Below are 14,636 nucleotides of genomic sequence, written 5' to 3' on the forward strand. Positions count from 1 at the left end.
GAGGGAGCCGTGCAAGCTTTGGGGGCTCCCCCCGACCCCCGCACTCCTCCCTTTGGGGGGGGGTTTCCTTCCTCCCCCCCCCGGCCTTGACGTCAGGCGCCCGGTGATTCACCGGGGCTGGCACCGGGGACAAGCCACTGTCACCCCCCTGTCCCCCGCCATGCCCAGAGCCGCAGCCGGGGACCCCGCGGGTCTCTGGCGCTGCGTCCCCACATGGTGACACCCCAAGTGTCCCCACGCTGTCCCGCGCCCCCTCCCAACGCCGGGGTGCCCCCTGTGCGCCCCCTGTGTCCCCTCCCGGGGCCCCCCCCGGTCCCCGCCCGGCGCTGTCGCTTCCGCCGCCGCCGGTCCCTTCCCAGGGCCGGGGGTGACACGGTGACCCCTGGCCCCGCTCCCGCCGCGGTCACTTATTTTTAGCTGTCGCCTCTTCCTGGCCGGATCCCGACTATTTCTGACCCGGGGAGGGGGACCCACCCAGGCCCGTGGGGACACGGGGGTGGCCGTGCCCTCCGGGTGTCCCACCAGACTCCTCGCTGTCCCCAAGCCTGTCCCCAGCCCCGGGAAGGGCCGCAGTGTTGCCTTGTCCCCACCGTGTCCCCTCATCCCCACTGCGTGGTGGATTCCCAGCGTGGCACTGCTGGCCCTTTCCTCCCCCCGCATCCCATCAGGGGATGGACCCTGCTGTCCCCAAGTCCCCGTGTCCCCAAGGATGAGGACACGGCTTCTGGTGTTAATTATAGCGTCATTTATACACTGCGGGGGGGGGGAGGGGGAGGGACACGCCCAGATTTGGGGTGTCCCCAGCGCCGGGAGTCGGGGACAGACCCCAGGTTGGGACTGTAGGGGACAGACCCAGACTCGGGGGTGTCCCCAGCCCCGCGGGGACGCGGTGCCGGTTCCGGGGGTGTCCCCAGCGGTCCCGGGGGGGTTACGGGGGGGGCCTGGCGGGGCTGCGGCGCGGGAGGCGCAGCCGGGGCAGGTGGAACGGGAGGCAGCGCACGGGGCGCGGCGCCGGCAGCTCCGAGAAGAACGTTCGGTGCCGGGGGGGGCCCGGCTCGGCCTCCGACCCCCCCAGATCCTGCAGCACCCCCAGGATCTCGCGCCGGGGGCCCTGCGCCCGCAAACCCCGCGCGTCCAGCAGCGCGGCCACGTGCCTGCGCCTGCGGGGACAGCGGAGGTCAGCGGGGACCGGGGGTCAGCGGCCACAAAACCCCCCCCGGACCACTGGATGTGGTTTTCGGGCACACCCAGCTCCGCGGTGACCCCTGCCCCGCGGCTTAACCGGTCCCAGTTTCCCCCCTGCCCAGTTTAACTGGTGTCCCCCCCCTCCCTCCTCCTCAGGTGGCCGCGCGTGCCACCGGCCCCTGGGGACCGGGGCCGGGGCCGGGGCCGGGGCCGGGGCCGGGGCCGGGGAGGGGACCTGGCGCGAGGCCGCGGCCGCTTCCCGGCGGGAGGAGTGGGGCGGGGGCTGCCGGGAAGGGCCGGAGGCCACGTCCGGTCACCCCGTCCGGTCACCCCGCTTGGTCCCCGCGGGTTCGCCACATCCTGCCCGTGGCCACCGTGGCCATCACGGCCGCTGGCAAAGTGTCCCGCCGGTCCGTGTCACCCCAGTGCCACCCCCGCGGGGTCCTCGAGGTGTCCCACCCGGCCATGTCACCCCCCTGGGGTTCCCACGGTATCACCTCCGGTTGTGCCACCCCAGTGACGTTCCCACGATGTCCCACCCAGCCGTGTCACCCCAGTGCCACCCCGGCGGGGTCCCCGCACCCACCGGACGTCGGGGAAGTCCCTGGCCAGGGCGCCGACCTCCATCTGCAGCGCGGCCGTGTCCTCCAGCACCAGCAGCTCCCGCAGCCGCGGCACCACCGAGTCCAGCCAGGGCGACGCCGAGTCCTGCGGGGGGTGACACCAGCGATGGGCACCGTGTCCCATGGGTGTCACCCAACACCCCACCAACGTCCCATGGGTGTCACCCAATCCAACACCCAACGATGGCACCACGACCATCGCACCCGTGGGTGTCACCTGTCCCAGCACCCAACGGGAGCCGGGGGTCGCAGGGGTCTCACCAGGCGCGTGAAGAGCTCGCGGAGCTGCCGGGCCTCGTCGCCCAGCCGGGCGGCCACGCGGGCACGCGCCTTAGCCGAGGCGCAGACCAGGCGGCCCTGGAGCAGTGGGCGCACGTACTCGATGAGCACCCGGCGGTGCAGCTCGCTGACCAGCACCTGCGGCACGACGGGCGTCACGGGGCCACCGCGCCCGGGGGCGTCACCCAACGCCACACCCAGCGATGGGCATCACCCAGCCCAACACCCGACCGATGGCACCGTGTCCCGTGGGTGTCACCCAACCCCGTGGTGGCCGGTCCAGGCCCTGCACACCTGGTGGGGCTCGGGGTGCAGCGGGCGCAGCGTCTGCGCGAAGCCAGTGATGAGCATCACGATGGCATCGAAGGCGTCTGAGCTCGTCAGCCACTTGCGCTTCATCAGCTTGCCGAAGTAGGGCTGGGGGTGGCGGGCAGAGACGTCACCCGGAGCAGCCGCCCACAGGTGGCACCTGGGTCGGCCGCCAGTGGTGGCACCGAGAGTCAACGCCCAACAACGGGCACTGTGTCCCACAGGTGTCACCCAACCCAACACCCAACGACGGGCACTGTGTCCCACAGGCGTCATCCAATCCAACACCCAACCAAGGTCCCCGTTGTGCCCATGGGTGTCCCCCACCCGCCCCTTGGGGACACCTTGAGGTCCTCGAAGAGGCGCCGGGTGAGGACGTGGCCGCAGATGCGGGTGACCCTGTCCAGTGCGGCGTGGGCCTGGCGCCGCGGCTCCTCGCTCTCAGGGTGCCCAAACTGCGCCAGGCGCTCAGCGAAGGCCCTGCAGGAGGGGACAGCGGGGATGTCAGGGTGTCACGGGGACCCTTGGGGACACGGGGACACGGGGTGGCCTCACCTGAAGGGGGGGCAGCAGTTGGCCAAGGCGATGGCGCGGCCAGGGGCGCTGTCGGTGGGGGGAACCTCACTGGGGGCTTCCAGGAACCGCTCGACCTTCCGCTGGAAACTGGGGACACCCCTGGGTCACTGCGGTGGCACCCGGGGGACAGGGGACGCAGGGGACATGGGGGACGTGGCTCCTGTGCCCACCTCTGTGTCCCTGTGCCACCCTGCCTATCCCCTGTCCCCTTGTGTCCCCACGTCCCTTCACTCCCTGTCCCTGTCCTGCGTCACATCCTGGTGTCCCCATGTTGCTGTCGTGTTCCCGCGTGTCCCACCTGTGCAGGAAGGCCACCAGCACGCCCAGCAGGCTGTGGGCCATCTCCCGCCCGAACTCGGGGGTCACCTGGGGGGCTCGGTCCACGTGTGCCCGCAGCAGCTGTGGGGACACGGCCACCATGGGTGTGGGGGCACGGCCACCACCGGCCCCTTGGGGCACTGTGGGGTCCCCACGAGCCACCCCGGGGGACAGGGACGGGCTCTGGGGGTGGCCGTACTCCGGTGACACGCATGGCCAGTCCCTCCTCCATGTCCTGGCTGGTGACATCCTCGGGCCATGTGTCCTCGCTGAGCTGCAGCTCCTGTGCCACGGCCACCTCCACCTTCGCCTGGGACAGCGGGGGACACCATGGGGTGTGGGGACACCAGGAGTGGTGTGGGGACAGTGGGACACAGAGTCGCCTCCCACTCCTTGCCCTGCAACTGTCCTGATGCCACCACAGTGCCAGTCCCAGTGCCACCGCAGCACCCTGAATGTCCCCACCCCGGTGCTCCCAGCGTCCCCAGTGCCCACCTTGACGGCAGCGATGCAGGAGCTCTCAAGGTCGCGCTGGGTCTCGGGGGGCAGGAGGGGCCCCAGCTCCTGCGCCCGCAGAAGGGCCCCCACCTCGGGGTGCCCCAAAACTTCCCTGGGGGGGGGAGGGACAGCCCCAGTGGGTGTCTGGGGGACACCCTGGGGGCGCGGGGGGACATGGGGGACATGGGGTGCCCGGTGGGGGACAGATGTTGGGGGGTCCCATGGGTGTCCCAGGGGTGACACCCTCTGTACCAGGGTGACACCCTCCGTGCTGGGGCGGGAACGGGAAGGTTTTGGGCAGTCCCAGAGGGTCCCCCCAGGTTCCAGGGGCGGGGGTCTCACCTGGGGTAGGCGTTGCTGTGCCAGTCGAGCAGCAGGTAGAGCTCGGGCACGGGCAGGGGTCTCTGCGCCAGCGCCCGCAGCTGCTGCGCCAGCGCTCGGTGGTAGCCGCGGGCGTAGACCCCGAGCGCGCCGTACTCGGGGGGGTACGCGGGGGCCACGTGGCTCCTCACGACCCCCAGGTCTCCCACCACCCTGGCGGCCAGCGCGGCCAGCCGCGCCCCGAGCCCGCCCGCCGGGGCCACCTGCGCCAGCCGCTCGCTCGCCGCCCTGGCCACCGCCTCGTGCCAGCGCCGCCGCAGCGCCCGCGGCCGCCCCGGGCGGGTCCCGGGGGGGCTCCGCGCGTCCGCCGCCTCCTCCTGCTCCAGCACGGCCACCACGGCCCGCAGCGGGGCCACCGCTCGCCCCGCGGCCACCGCCTCGGCCACCACGGCCCAGAGCTGCGCCAGCAGCGCCCGGTACAGCAGCGCCACGTCCCGCGCCCGCCGCCCGCCCGCGGGGACCGGCGATGGCGGAGGGGACCCGGAGGAGGGCGACGAGGGGGGACACGGGGACGGCGGGCGCGACGGGGACAGGGCGCACTCGGCCTCCAGCGCGATGATCTGAGCGTCCGCCGCCACCAGGTCCCGCCGCTGGATCAGCTCCAGGATCTCCAGCACTGTGGGGACGCCGGGGGTCCGTGTCCCCGTGTCCCTGTGTCCCCGTTCCTTGTCTCTGTCCCCAGCCCGCATCTCCACCACGTCCCAAAGTTGCCATTCCCATGTCCCTGTGTCCCCAAGTCCCACGTCTCCATCCCTGTCCCCTGTCCCCAAGTCCCCCGTCCCCGTCCCACGTCCCCTTTCCCAAAGTCCCCGTCCCCATGTCCCTGTGTCCCCAAGTCCCCACGTCCCTTGTCACCATCTCCGCGTCCCTGTGGCCTCTGTCACCATCCCTATCCTCACGTCCCCAAGTCCCGCGTCCCCGTCCCCACCGCTGTCCCCACCGCATGTCCCCAAGCCCCCCTCGTCCCTCCGGTGCCCCCCGCTGTCCCCACTCACCCGACAGCGGCTCCCTGTCCCTGTCCTTGTCCTTCCCGCCGCTCTCCGGCCGCTGTCCGGCTCCGTCCGCGCTGTCCCCCGCCTGACCCTCACCCGGGGACGGCTTCTCCGTGCCCCGCTGTCCCCACGTCCCCAGCGCCAGGCGCAGCAGCGACCCCCGCTTGCCCCCCCCCGCCTCCTCCGGGGGTCGCCGCGGGACCCCCGAGTCCTCGGAGCGGCGGCGACCGCGGGGCCCGGCGGGGTCGCGGGGGCGGCGGGCGCGGCCGAAGGGCCCCCCCAGCTGTCCCAGGTGTCCCCCGAGGTGTCCCCCGAGCCCCACCAGCCCCCCCAGGGTGGCGCGGCGCCGCCGGCGACTCTCGGGGTTGGTGGCGAAGGGGTCCCCGTCCTCCTGTCCCCCCTCCGCCGCCCCCCCCGGGGGTCTCCGGAGCAGCGGCATCGCCGGGGGGGCACCGGGGGGGCGCGGGGACACCTGGCTGTCACCCGGAGGCTGAGGTGGCACGGTGCGGACGCCACCCGAAGCTCCCGGAACCGTCGCGGTGCCCGCGGCGGTGGCACTGGTGGCACTGGCGGCGCTGCTGGCGGTGCTGGCGGCGGTGGCTGCGGTGACACTGGTGGCGGCTGCGGTGACACTGGTGGCGGCTGCGGTGACACTGGCGCTGGCCGGGGGCTTCCTGAGGAAGCGCCGCCCCGGAGGGGCCTCCTCGGCCGGGCAGGGTCAGCCCCGGTTCCGCCCGGGCACCGGTACGGGGCGGGGGGACACCGGGGGGGGAGCGGGGACACCGGGATGGGACTCTGGTGGCACTGGGGGACACCGGGATGGGACCCTGGTGGCACTGGGTGCCACAGGGATGGCGCAGGGACAGGACGCACCAGGGACCGCACGAGTGACAGGGACGGGACCCCGATAGCATAGGGATGGCACGGGGTGGCACAGGGGACCCCACGGGTGACAAGGAGGGGACTCTGGTGGCACCAGGGGACATCGATGGCGTCGAGACAAGACCCCAGTGACACTGGGGGACACAGGAGTGGCGCAGTGCCACAGGGGACCCCACAAGGGCCAGAGATGGAACCCCACTGACACCAGGGGATGGCACAGGGACAGGACGCAGTGACACCAGGGACCTCACGGTGACAGGGAGGGGACACGGGTGACACGAGGGACCCCATGGGTGGCGCTGGAGACCCCGCCAGTGACCCCGCGGCTGACGGGGGGGGACAGATGTGACACAGGAGATGATGGGGAGGTGACAAGGGCGACACGCGGGACCCCACGGGCGACACGGAGGGGACACGTGCCCGCCCACGTGACCCCTCGGCCCACGTGACTCCTCCCCGGTCGCTCACGGGTTAAACCCCGCTCCCTCCTCCCATTGGCCAGCTCTCAGCCAATCGCAACGCTTCTCCCGCGCTTGGCCACTCCCCCTTCAGGGCGCGCCCAGCTGTCTCCATGCCCGGACGCCGCGTTCTGATTGGTCCGCTCCGCGTCGTGGGCGGGGCTAACGCATGGCCACGCTCTTTATACGGGCGAGGCCACGCCCCCGGCGCGCCCCGGTTCCGGTTCCGGCGCCATGGCCGCCATGGCCGCCCCGGCCCGGCCCCGCCGCCCCCCCCGGTAACGGGACCGCCCCGGGAACGGGACCCCCGGCAACGGGACCGCCCCTCCCGGTGCCCCCCGGTGCCCCCCGGGCCGGGACCATGTCCTCGCGCTCCGCCCTGGTGGCGGGGAACGAGCGCAACGCGGACACGGTGAGGGGGGGGCGGCGGCACCGGGGGGAGGCCCTGGGGGGACCACCGGGAGGGGCCGGGTCGGGAGCGGAGGGGGCGGCGGGAATGATTTGGGGGCACCGGGGGAGAGATCCGAGAGGTACCGGGGGTGGGGCACCGGCGGGGGTTGAACCGGGGGGGTCGCGAGGATGGACACGGGGGCGGGGGGGGCTCAGGGGTCACCGGGAGCCCCGGGAATGGGTTAGGGGGGCTCAGGGGTTTTTTTTTGGGGGGGGGGTCTCGAGGGTCTCACTGTGATATTTTAGGAGCCATCTCAGGGGTTTTGGGGGGGTTCTCGGGGGTCTCACTGTGATATTTTGGGGGGCTCTCAGGGGGTCTCACTGTGACATTTTGGAGGGGTCCCACCGTTGCCATAATTTGGGAAGGGGTTCTTACTCCTCTGTGATTATTTTTGGGGTGGGGGTCTCACGCCCTGCCCCAGTGATTTTTGGGGGTCTCACCGGCCCCTCCTCCGTGTCCCTCCCCCCAGCTGGCGGGCCCGGGGGGCAGCGGCCGCCCCGAGAAGGGCGGAGGGTGGTCGGGGCGCGGGGCCGGAGCCCCCCGGGGCCGGAACTCGCTGGGGGCCGAGGAGCCCCCCCACGTGGGCAACTACCGGCTGCTGCGGACCATCGGCAAGGGCAACTTCGCCAAGGTCAAGCTGGCCCGGCACGTGCTGACCGGCAGAGAGGTGGGCGGGGGGCTCGGGGGGGTCCCGGCGGGGCTGGGGAGGGGGGGTTTGGGGTGGTTGCGGGCAGCGGGAGGGGGCTTGGGGACAAGAGGGGCCAGTGGGAGGGGGCTCACGGGAGAAATGGGAGTCCCAGGGGGTCTCTGAGGGGAGCTGGGGGCAGTTGGGGGGGTCCTGGGCAGCTGAGGAGGGGTCTCAGGGACACTGGGGGGCCTGGAGAGGGATCTCAGCGAATTCGGGACTGGTCTCAGGTGAATTGGGGTGGTGGGGAGGGGTCTCAGTGAATTTGGGGGGTCTCTGGGAGTCACCTCCTTGCCCCCTCCCCTTTTTTTAGGTCGCCATTAAAATCATTGACAAGACGCAGCTGAACCCCACGAGCCTGCAGAAGGTGGGGAGGGGTCCTGGGGGGGTTTCCCCTCATTTGGGGGGGTTCCCTTAATTTGGGGAGGGGTCCTTTAATTTGGGGAGAGGTCCTGGCCCCCCTCACTGACCCTTCACCCCCCCCAGCTGTTTCGGGAAGTTCGGATCATGAAGGGGCTGAACCACCCCAACATCGGTGAGTGGGCGGGGGTCCCGGGGCTGGGGGGAGGTCAGGGGGGTGGGGAGGGGTCTCGGTGATGGAGAGGGGTCCCCAATGACCCCCTCCCCCAATGTGTCCCCCCCCCAGTGAAGCTGTTTGAGGTGATTGAGACGGAGAAGACGCTGTACCTGGTGATGGAGTACGCCAGCGCAGGTGGGAACCCCCCCGGGACCCCCCCAGGGGACATCCTGAGACCCCCAGAGACCCCCCGACCCCTCCTGTGACACTGAGACACGCCAGGGGACACTGACCCCACCCAGGGACCCCCTGACTTCCCCCAGGGGACACTGAGACCCCCCAGGGACACCTTGTCCCCTTCCAGGGGACACTGAGACCCCCCAGGGGACACTGTCCCATCCCATCCCAGGTGTGGATTTGGGGTATTTTGGGGTCCCAGCCCCCCCAGATAATGGATTTTGGGGGATTTTGGGGGCTCAGCCCCCCAGGTTGGATTTCGGGGTCACCCCAGGTGTGTCTCCCCCCGCCAGGTGAGGTGTTCGATTACCTGGTGTCCCACGGGAGGATGAAGGAGAAGGAGGCGCGGGCCAAGTTCCGACAGGTGGGGACATCCCGGGGGGCCTTGGGGACATCTTGGGAGGGTTTGGGGACATCTGGGAGGGTTTGGGGACATTTGGGAGGGCTTGGGGACACCGTGGGGCCCCGTGGTGACAGTGCCACCCCCTGTCCCCAGATCGTCTCGGCCGTGCACTACTGCCACCAGAAGAACATCGTGCACAGGGACCTCAAGGTGGGACACGGGGACACCGGGGGTGGCACCGCGCAGGGGACAATGTCCGGCGTCGCTGTGGCCATCCTGGTGTCCGTGTCCTGGTGTCCCTGTCCTTGACCCCGTGTCCTTGTCCTACTGTCCCTGTGTCCATCCCAGTGTCCGTGTCCTGGTGTCCGTGTCCTTGACTCCCTGTCCCAGTGTCCCTGTGTCCATCCCAGTGTCCATGTCCTGGTGTCCCTGTCCTCGTGCTGATGTCCCTGTTCTCATGCTGATGTCCCTGTCTCCGTGCTGATGTCCCCACTGATGTCCCTGCTGTCCCCAGGCCGAGAACCTGCTGCTGGACGCTGACGCCAACATCAAGATCGCAGATTTTGGGTTCAGCAACGAGTTCTCGCGGGGCTCCAAGCTGGACACGTTCTGCGGGTCCCCCCCCTACGCCGCCCCCGAGCTCTTCCAGGGCAAGAAGTACGACGGCCCCGAGGTGGACATCTGGAGCCTGGGGGTCATCCTATACACGCTGGTCAGCGGCTCGCTGCCCTTCGACGGGCACAACCTCAAGGTGACCGTCACCATTTGTCACCTCCTGGTCACTCACAGTCAGCCCTGACCCTCCTCGGTCAGCCCCAAGCTCACTCCAATGTCACGGCTGGAGCTTGGGGTCACTTGGATCCACTGGTCAGGGGGTCAGTGCCCTTTGATGGGCACAATCTCAAAGTGACCGTCACCTCCTGTCACCTGCTGTCACCTCCTGTCACCTGGGACCCCCCCCACACCCCTTGGTCCCCTCCAGGAGCTGCAGGGCCAGAGCTGTGTCCCCTCCTGTGTGCCCCCGCTCTGTCCCCTCTGTGCCCCCCACCCTGACCCCCGGTGACCCCAGGTGACCTTGAGTGACCCCAGGTGACCCTGCTGTCCCCCCAGGAGTTGCGGGAGCGGGTCCTGCGGGGCAAGTACCGCGTCCCCTTTTACATGTCCACGGACTGCGAGAACATCTTGCGCCGCTTCCTGGTGCTCAACCCCGCCAAGCGCTGCACCCTCGAGGTCTGGGGGGTCCTGGAAGGGATTTGGGGGGGTTCTGAGGGGTCTTGAGGAGTTTTGGGGGGGTTTTGGGGGAGTTCTGGGGGGCTCTTGAGGGGTTTTGGGGGATTTTGAGGGGTCCCAGGGGTTCTGGGAAGTCCTGTGAGGGGTTTTGGGGGGGTTCTGAGAGGTCCTGGAGGGTCCTGAGGGGTCTGGGGGTGTCACAAGAGGGTCTGGGGGTGTCCTCACGTCCCCCTGATGTCCCCGTGTCCCCCCTCAGCAAATCATGAAGGACAAGTGGATCAACATCGGCTATGAGGGGGACGAGCTGACGCCCTACACGGAGCCGCAGGAGGACTTTGGGGACACCAAACGCATCGGTGAGGGACGCGGGGACTGCGGGGGACAGCGGTGACGCCCCGCTGGCGCGGTGACAGCGCCGTGTGTCCCCCCCAGAGGTGATGGTGGGCATGGGGTACACGAGGGAGGAGATCAAGGAGGCGCTGAGCACCCACAAGTACAACGAGGTGACGGCCACCTACCTGCTGCTGGGGCGCCGGGGAGAGGTGGGTGACAGCAGGGACATTGGGGACATGGGGACGGCGGGGACATTGAGGGGATTGGGGGGTCAGGGGGACCTTGGGGACATCGGGGACATTGAGGGCAATGGGGAGGATATGGGGACATGGGGACACGGCCACCTACCTGCTGCTGGGACGCTGGGGAGAGGTGGGTGACAGCTGGGACATCGGGGACATCATGGGCGTTGGGGATACTGGGGACACTGGGGGGACTGGGGACATTTGGGACCCGGGGACCTTGGCGGAATATTGGGGACTCTGGGGACATCGATGATGCTGTGACCCCGAGGGTGGCAGTGGCCTGTCCCGGGGGGGGTGACAGGGGTGACCCTGGTGACACTGTGACCCCGGGGGCAGCCCGAGGGTGGCAGTGGCCTGTCCCTGTCCCTGTCGCGGCCACGGGGCCCGGCCGAGGCCCCCAACGGTGGCACCAAGTCGGGGACATCGGGGACCCACGGGAAGGGACAGCGTGGGGGCGGCCACCACCGGCAGCGGCGGCACAGCGACTTCTGTGAGTGACACTGGGGACATCGGGGGGACACTGGGGACATCAGGGGACAAGGGGGGGGCGCAGTGACTCTGTGAGTGACACTGGGAACATCGGGGGGACATTGGGGACATCAGGGACACAGGAACGGGGCGGGGGGGGCACAGCGACTCTGTGAGTGACCCCAGGGAGGTGACCCCGCCGTCACCCGCTGTCCTCCCCTCAGTGTCCCCGTGCCCACCCTGGCACCCCTCAACTACCCCATGGAGGGGGGGGTCCCAGTGGGTTTTAATCCCCCCAAACCCACCCCAAACCGCCCTGGGGGGGGTCGCAGTGCGGTGTCCCCCCTTCCTGTGACTCCTTGTGACCCCCGTGTCCCTCCTGTCCCCTCCAGGTGGCCCCGCGCCCACCCCGGCGCCCCCCAAGCGCAGCCCCACCAGCGCCGGCGCCGCGGAGCTGCGGGAGGGGGTCGGGGTCGGGGGGGGCGCGGGGGTCGCCCCCCCTCCCCGGCGGGGCAGCGGCGGCGGCCCCGGGGGAGTCCCGGGGGGAGGGCGCGGGGGCGGGGGGGGGGCCGCCCCTCCCCCCTCCAGCCCCTTGGTCAGCAGCGCCCACAACCCCAACAAGGCCGAGATCCCGGAGCGGCACCCGGACAGCGCGGTGGGCACCGGGGGGGCACGGGGGGGCTGGGGGCACCCGGACAGCGTGGTGGTCATGGGGGGGCTGGGGGCACCTGGACAGTGCAGGGGGCACCGGGGGGCACGGGGGGGCTGGGGGCACCCGGACAGCGCGGTGGGCACCGGGGGGGCACGGGGGAGAAATGTGGGGCTGGGTGTGCTTGGGGGTGCTTGGGGAGCACAGGGAGGGTGGGAAATGTGGTTTGGGGGTGTCTCTGTGGGTCTGGGGGTGTCGCGGGGGTCTCTGTGAGTCTGGGGCTGTCCCCAAGGGTGACCCCGTGTCCCCCCCAGCCCCACGTGCCCCCCAGCGTGATGGGCCGCAGGAACACCTACGTGTGCTCCGAGCGCCCGGGGGGCGAGCGGCACCTGCTGCTGCCCAACGGCAAGGACAGGTGAGAGACCCCTCCCCAAATCCCCCAAATGCCCCCCAGATCCACCTGAACCACCCCGACCCCCCAAAACCCCCAAATCCACCCCAAACCCACCCCGGGAGCGGCACCTGCTGCTGCCCAACGGCAAGGACAGGTGAGAGACCCCTCCCCAAATCCCCCAAATGCCCCCCAGATCCACCTGAACCACCCCGACCCCCCAAAACCCCCAAATCCACCCCAAACCCACCCCGGGAGCGGCACCTGCTGCTGCCCAACGGCAAGGGCAGGTGAGAGACCCCTCCCCAAATCCCCCAAATGCCCCCCAGATCCACCTGAACCACCCCGACCCCCCAAAACCCCCAAATCCACCCCAAACCCACCCCGGGAGCGGCACCTGCTGCTGCCCAACGGCAAGGGCAGGTGAGAGACCCCTCAGCAAATTCACCTGCACCCCCAAAATCACCCCAAATCCACCTGTGTGCCCCCTGCTAACACCTGTCCCAGCATCACCAGTGCCACCAGTCCCCATCCCAGCACAGGGGCTGTGGGGCTGGGGGGGTCACCTGGAGGTCACCTTTGGGGGTCACCTGTGGGTGTCACCTGTGTCACCTGTGTCACCTGACCCCCCCCGTGTCCCCCCAGCCTGTCCCGGCCGCCGCCGTCCCCCTCCAGCCACTCCCTGGGCGGGGCTCACCTGGCGCACCTGGCCCGGGGCTGCTCCGCCCGCAGCACCTTCCACGGCGGGGGGGGCGGGGGCGGCCGAGACCCCCGCGAGCGCCGGGGAGGGGGCGCGGGAGCCCCCCCCGCCCCCCCCCGCCTCGCCCCCCCCCCGCGCCCGCCGCCGCCTCCCCCCGGCCCCGGCCCACGGCCACGCTGCTCAGCAAGATCACCTCCAAACTGACCCGCAGGTGAGCGCACCTGGGGCCTTCAGCCTCACCTGGGGGGGGTGCTCAGCCTCCTCATCCTCACCTGGGGGGGGTCCTCATCCTCCTCATCCTCACCTGGGGCCTTTCAGCCTCACCTGGGGGTCTTCCTCTACCTCCTTCTTCTCACCTGGGGTCTTCATCCCCCTCGTCCTCCTCACCTGGGAGCTTCGTCTTCCTCCTCCTCACCTGGGGCCTTCCTCCTCCTCCTCACCTGAGCACCTCCATCCCCTCTCTGCGCTCACCTGAGCCTTCCTCCCGCCCCTCCTCCTCCTCCCGGTCCCCGCTGTCCCCGCTCTGTTCCAGGGTGTCCCTTGACCCCTCCCGGCGCCAGAGCTCCAATCGCTGCGTGTCGGCCACGCCCGGCCCCGGTGCCACCAAGATCCGTAAGTGGCACCTGGGGACACCTGTGTCACCTGTGTCATCTGGCCCAGTGTCCCCAGAGCCCGTCCCAGTGTCCCCAGTGCTCCCAGTGACACCAGTACCCACCCCCGGGACACCAGACCCTGTCCCAGTGCCACCAGTGCCACTGGGATCCCCCGCCCCGGTGCCACCAAGATCTGTAAGTGGCACTTGAAACACCTGTGTCACCTCCTGGGAGACCTGTGTGACCTGGCCCAGTGTCCCCGGAGCCTGTCTCAGTGTCTCCAGTGACACCAGTAACACCAGTACCCATCCCAGTGCCCCCCAGTGCCACTGGGATCCACTGCCCTGGTGCCACTAAGATCTGTAAGTGGCACCTGTGGCACTTGTGACACCTGGCCCAGTGTCCCCAGTGCCCCCAGTGCTTCTCTGTCCCTTCTCTCTTTCCACCTTTCAGCCTCTGCTGCTGTCCGGGGAGGTTTGGGGGTATGGGGGATTTTTTGGGGGAGTATTTTGGGGGTCTGGGGCAGTTTTTGGGGGGGATTTCGCCTCCCCCCGACCCTGCCGTGTACCCCCAGGGTCGCAGACGAACCTGCGGGAATCGGGGGACCTGCGCTCACAAGGTGGGTGCCGCCCCCTCTCCCTCCCCCCGGGGACCTCCCTGGGGAGGCCCCGCTGGCGCGGGGACCCCCGGGGGACCCCAGACCCACTGCTGCCCCCTCCCCCCAGTTGCCATCTACCTGGGGATCAAGCGGAAGCCGCCCCCCGGCTGCTCCGAGGGGGGGGGGCTGTGACGGGGGGGCTCCACCGCCCCCCGCCCCTCCCCGCCTCCTCCTCCCCGCCGGGACTCCCCCGGGACCCCCCCGGGCCGCCCCTCCCCCGCTGCTGCCGCCGCCTGCACGGGGGGGGCCCCCGGGACCCCCGCGGGACCCCTGGGAGCACCCGGCTGCGGCTGTAGGGACCCCCCGGGACCCCCCGGGACCCTCGGAACCGCACCAGGACCCCCGGAATTGCACCGGGACCCCCCGGGACCCTTGGAATTGCACTGGGGCCCCCCCGGGACCAGACCGGGACCCCAGAACTGGACCAGGACCCCCGGAACCGGATCGGGACCACCATGGCTGCAGCTCCAGGGACCCCCCCCAGAATCTCAGCGGGACGCCCAGAACCTGCTGGGGACCTCTGGAATCAGACCGAGACCCCCCCGGGACCCTCAGAATGAGACTGGGACCCCCCCGGGACCCTTGGAACCAGACCGGGACCCCTGGACACCCCCCCGGGACCCCCAGAACCGGCC

The 14,636-nt window shown here is 70.6% G+C and overlaps 2 protein-coding genes across 2 annotated transcripts; one reads left to right on the forward strand and one right to left on the reverse strand.

The window, feature by feature from the left end:
* Positions 1–738: 738 nt before the first annotated feature.
* On the reverse strand, positions 739–6,334 carry LOC116452705 (tumor necrosis factor alpha-induced protein 2-like). Its single transcript, XM_032127374.1, has 13 exons — positions 6,295–6,334; positions 6,035–6,177; positions 5,165–5,861; positions 4,131–4,785; positions 3,786–3,900; positions 3,490–3,600; positions 3,271–3,371; positions 2,952–3,059; positions 2,741–2,876; positions 2,382–2,504; positions 2,070–2,225; positions 1,772–1,893; positions 739–1,160 (listed from the first exon to the last, which is right to left on the reverse strand). The coding sequence occupies exons 1-13, from the start codon at positions 6,332–6,334 to the stop codon at positions 929–931; spliced, it is 2,739 nt and encodes a 912-aa protein (XP_031983265.1). The 3' UTR covers positions 739–928.
* A 265-nt stretch (positions 6,335–6,599) lies between these two features.
* Positions 6,600–14,557, forward strand: LOC116452573 (MAP/microtubule affinity-regulating kinase 4-like). Its single transcript, XM_032127173.1, is given in 20 exon segments — positions 6,600–6,786; positions 6,789–6,913; positions 7,422–7,619; positions 7,951–8,004; positions 8,124–8,172; positions 8,284–8,349; positions 8,685–8,755; positions 8,888–8,944; positions 9,249–9,485; positions 9,845–9,964; positions 10,221–10,320; positions 10,397–10,506; positions 10,879–11,032; positions 11,403–11,665; positions 11,974–12,074; positions 12,696–12,862; positions 12,865–12,961; positions 13,283–13,362; positions 13,918–13,962; positions 14,069–14,557. Coding segments are annotated over 20 exon segments (2,331 nt in total). The 5' UTR covers positions 6,600–6,614; the 3' UTR covers positions 14,134–14,557.
* Positions 14,558–14,636: the final 79 nt, after the last annotated feature.

The sequence above is a fragment of the Corvus moneduloides genome, chromosome 17 (genome assembly GCF_009650955.1).
Source record: "Corvus moneduloides isolate bCorMon1 chromosome 17, bCorMon1.pri, whole genome shotgun sequence".
NCBI lineage: Eukaryota > Metazoa > Chordata > Aves > Passeriformes > Corvidae > Corvus > Corvus moneduloides.

Bases quoted from the DNA above. Each gene is read 5' to 3' on its own strand.
- LOC116452705 (XM_032127374.1), bottom strand. From the start codon at position 6,334: ATGGGGTCCCTCGTGTCACCCGTGTCCCCTCCCTGTCACC. The intron at 3,060-3,270 runs GTGGGACACGCG...GGGTGTCCCCAG, and splicing joins CTGGTGGCCTTCCTGCACAG to TTTCCAGCGGAAGGTCGAGC. The intron at 2,877-2,951 runs GTGAGGCCACCC...CCCCTCCTGCAG, and splicing joins AACTGCTGCCCCCCCTTCAG to GGCCTTCGCTGAGCGCCTGG.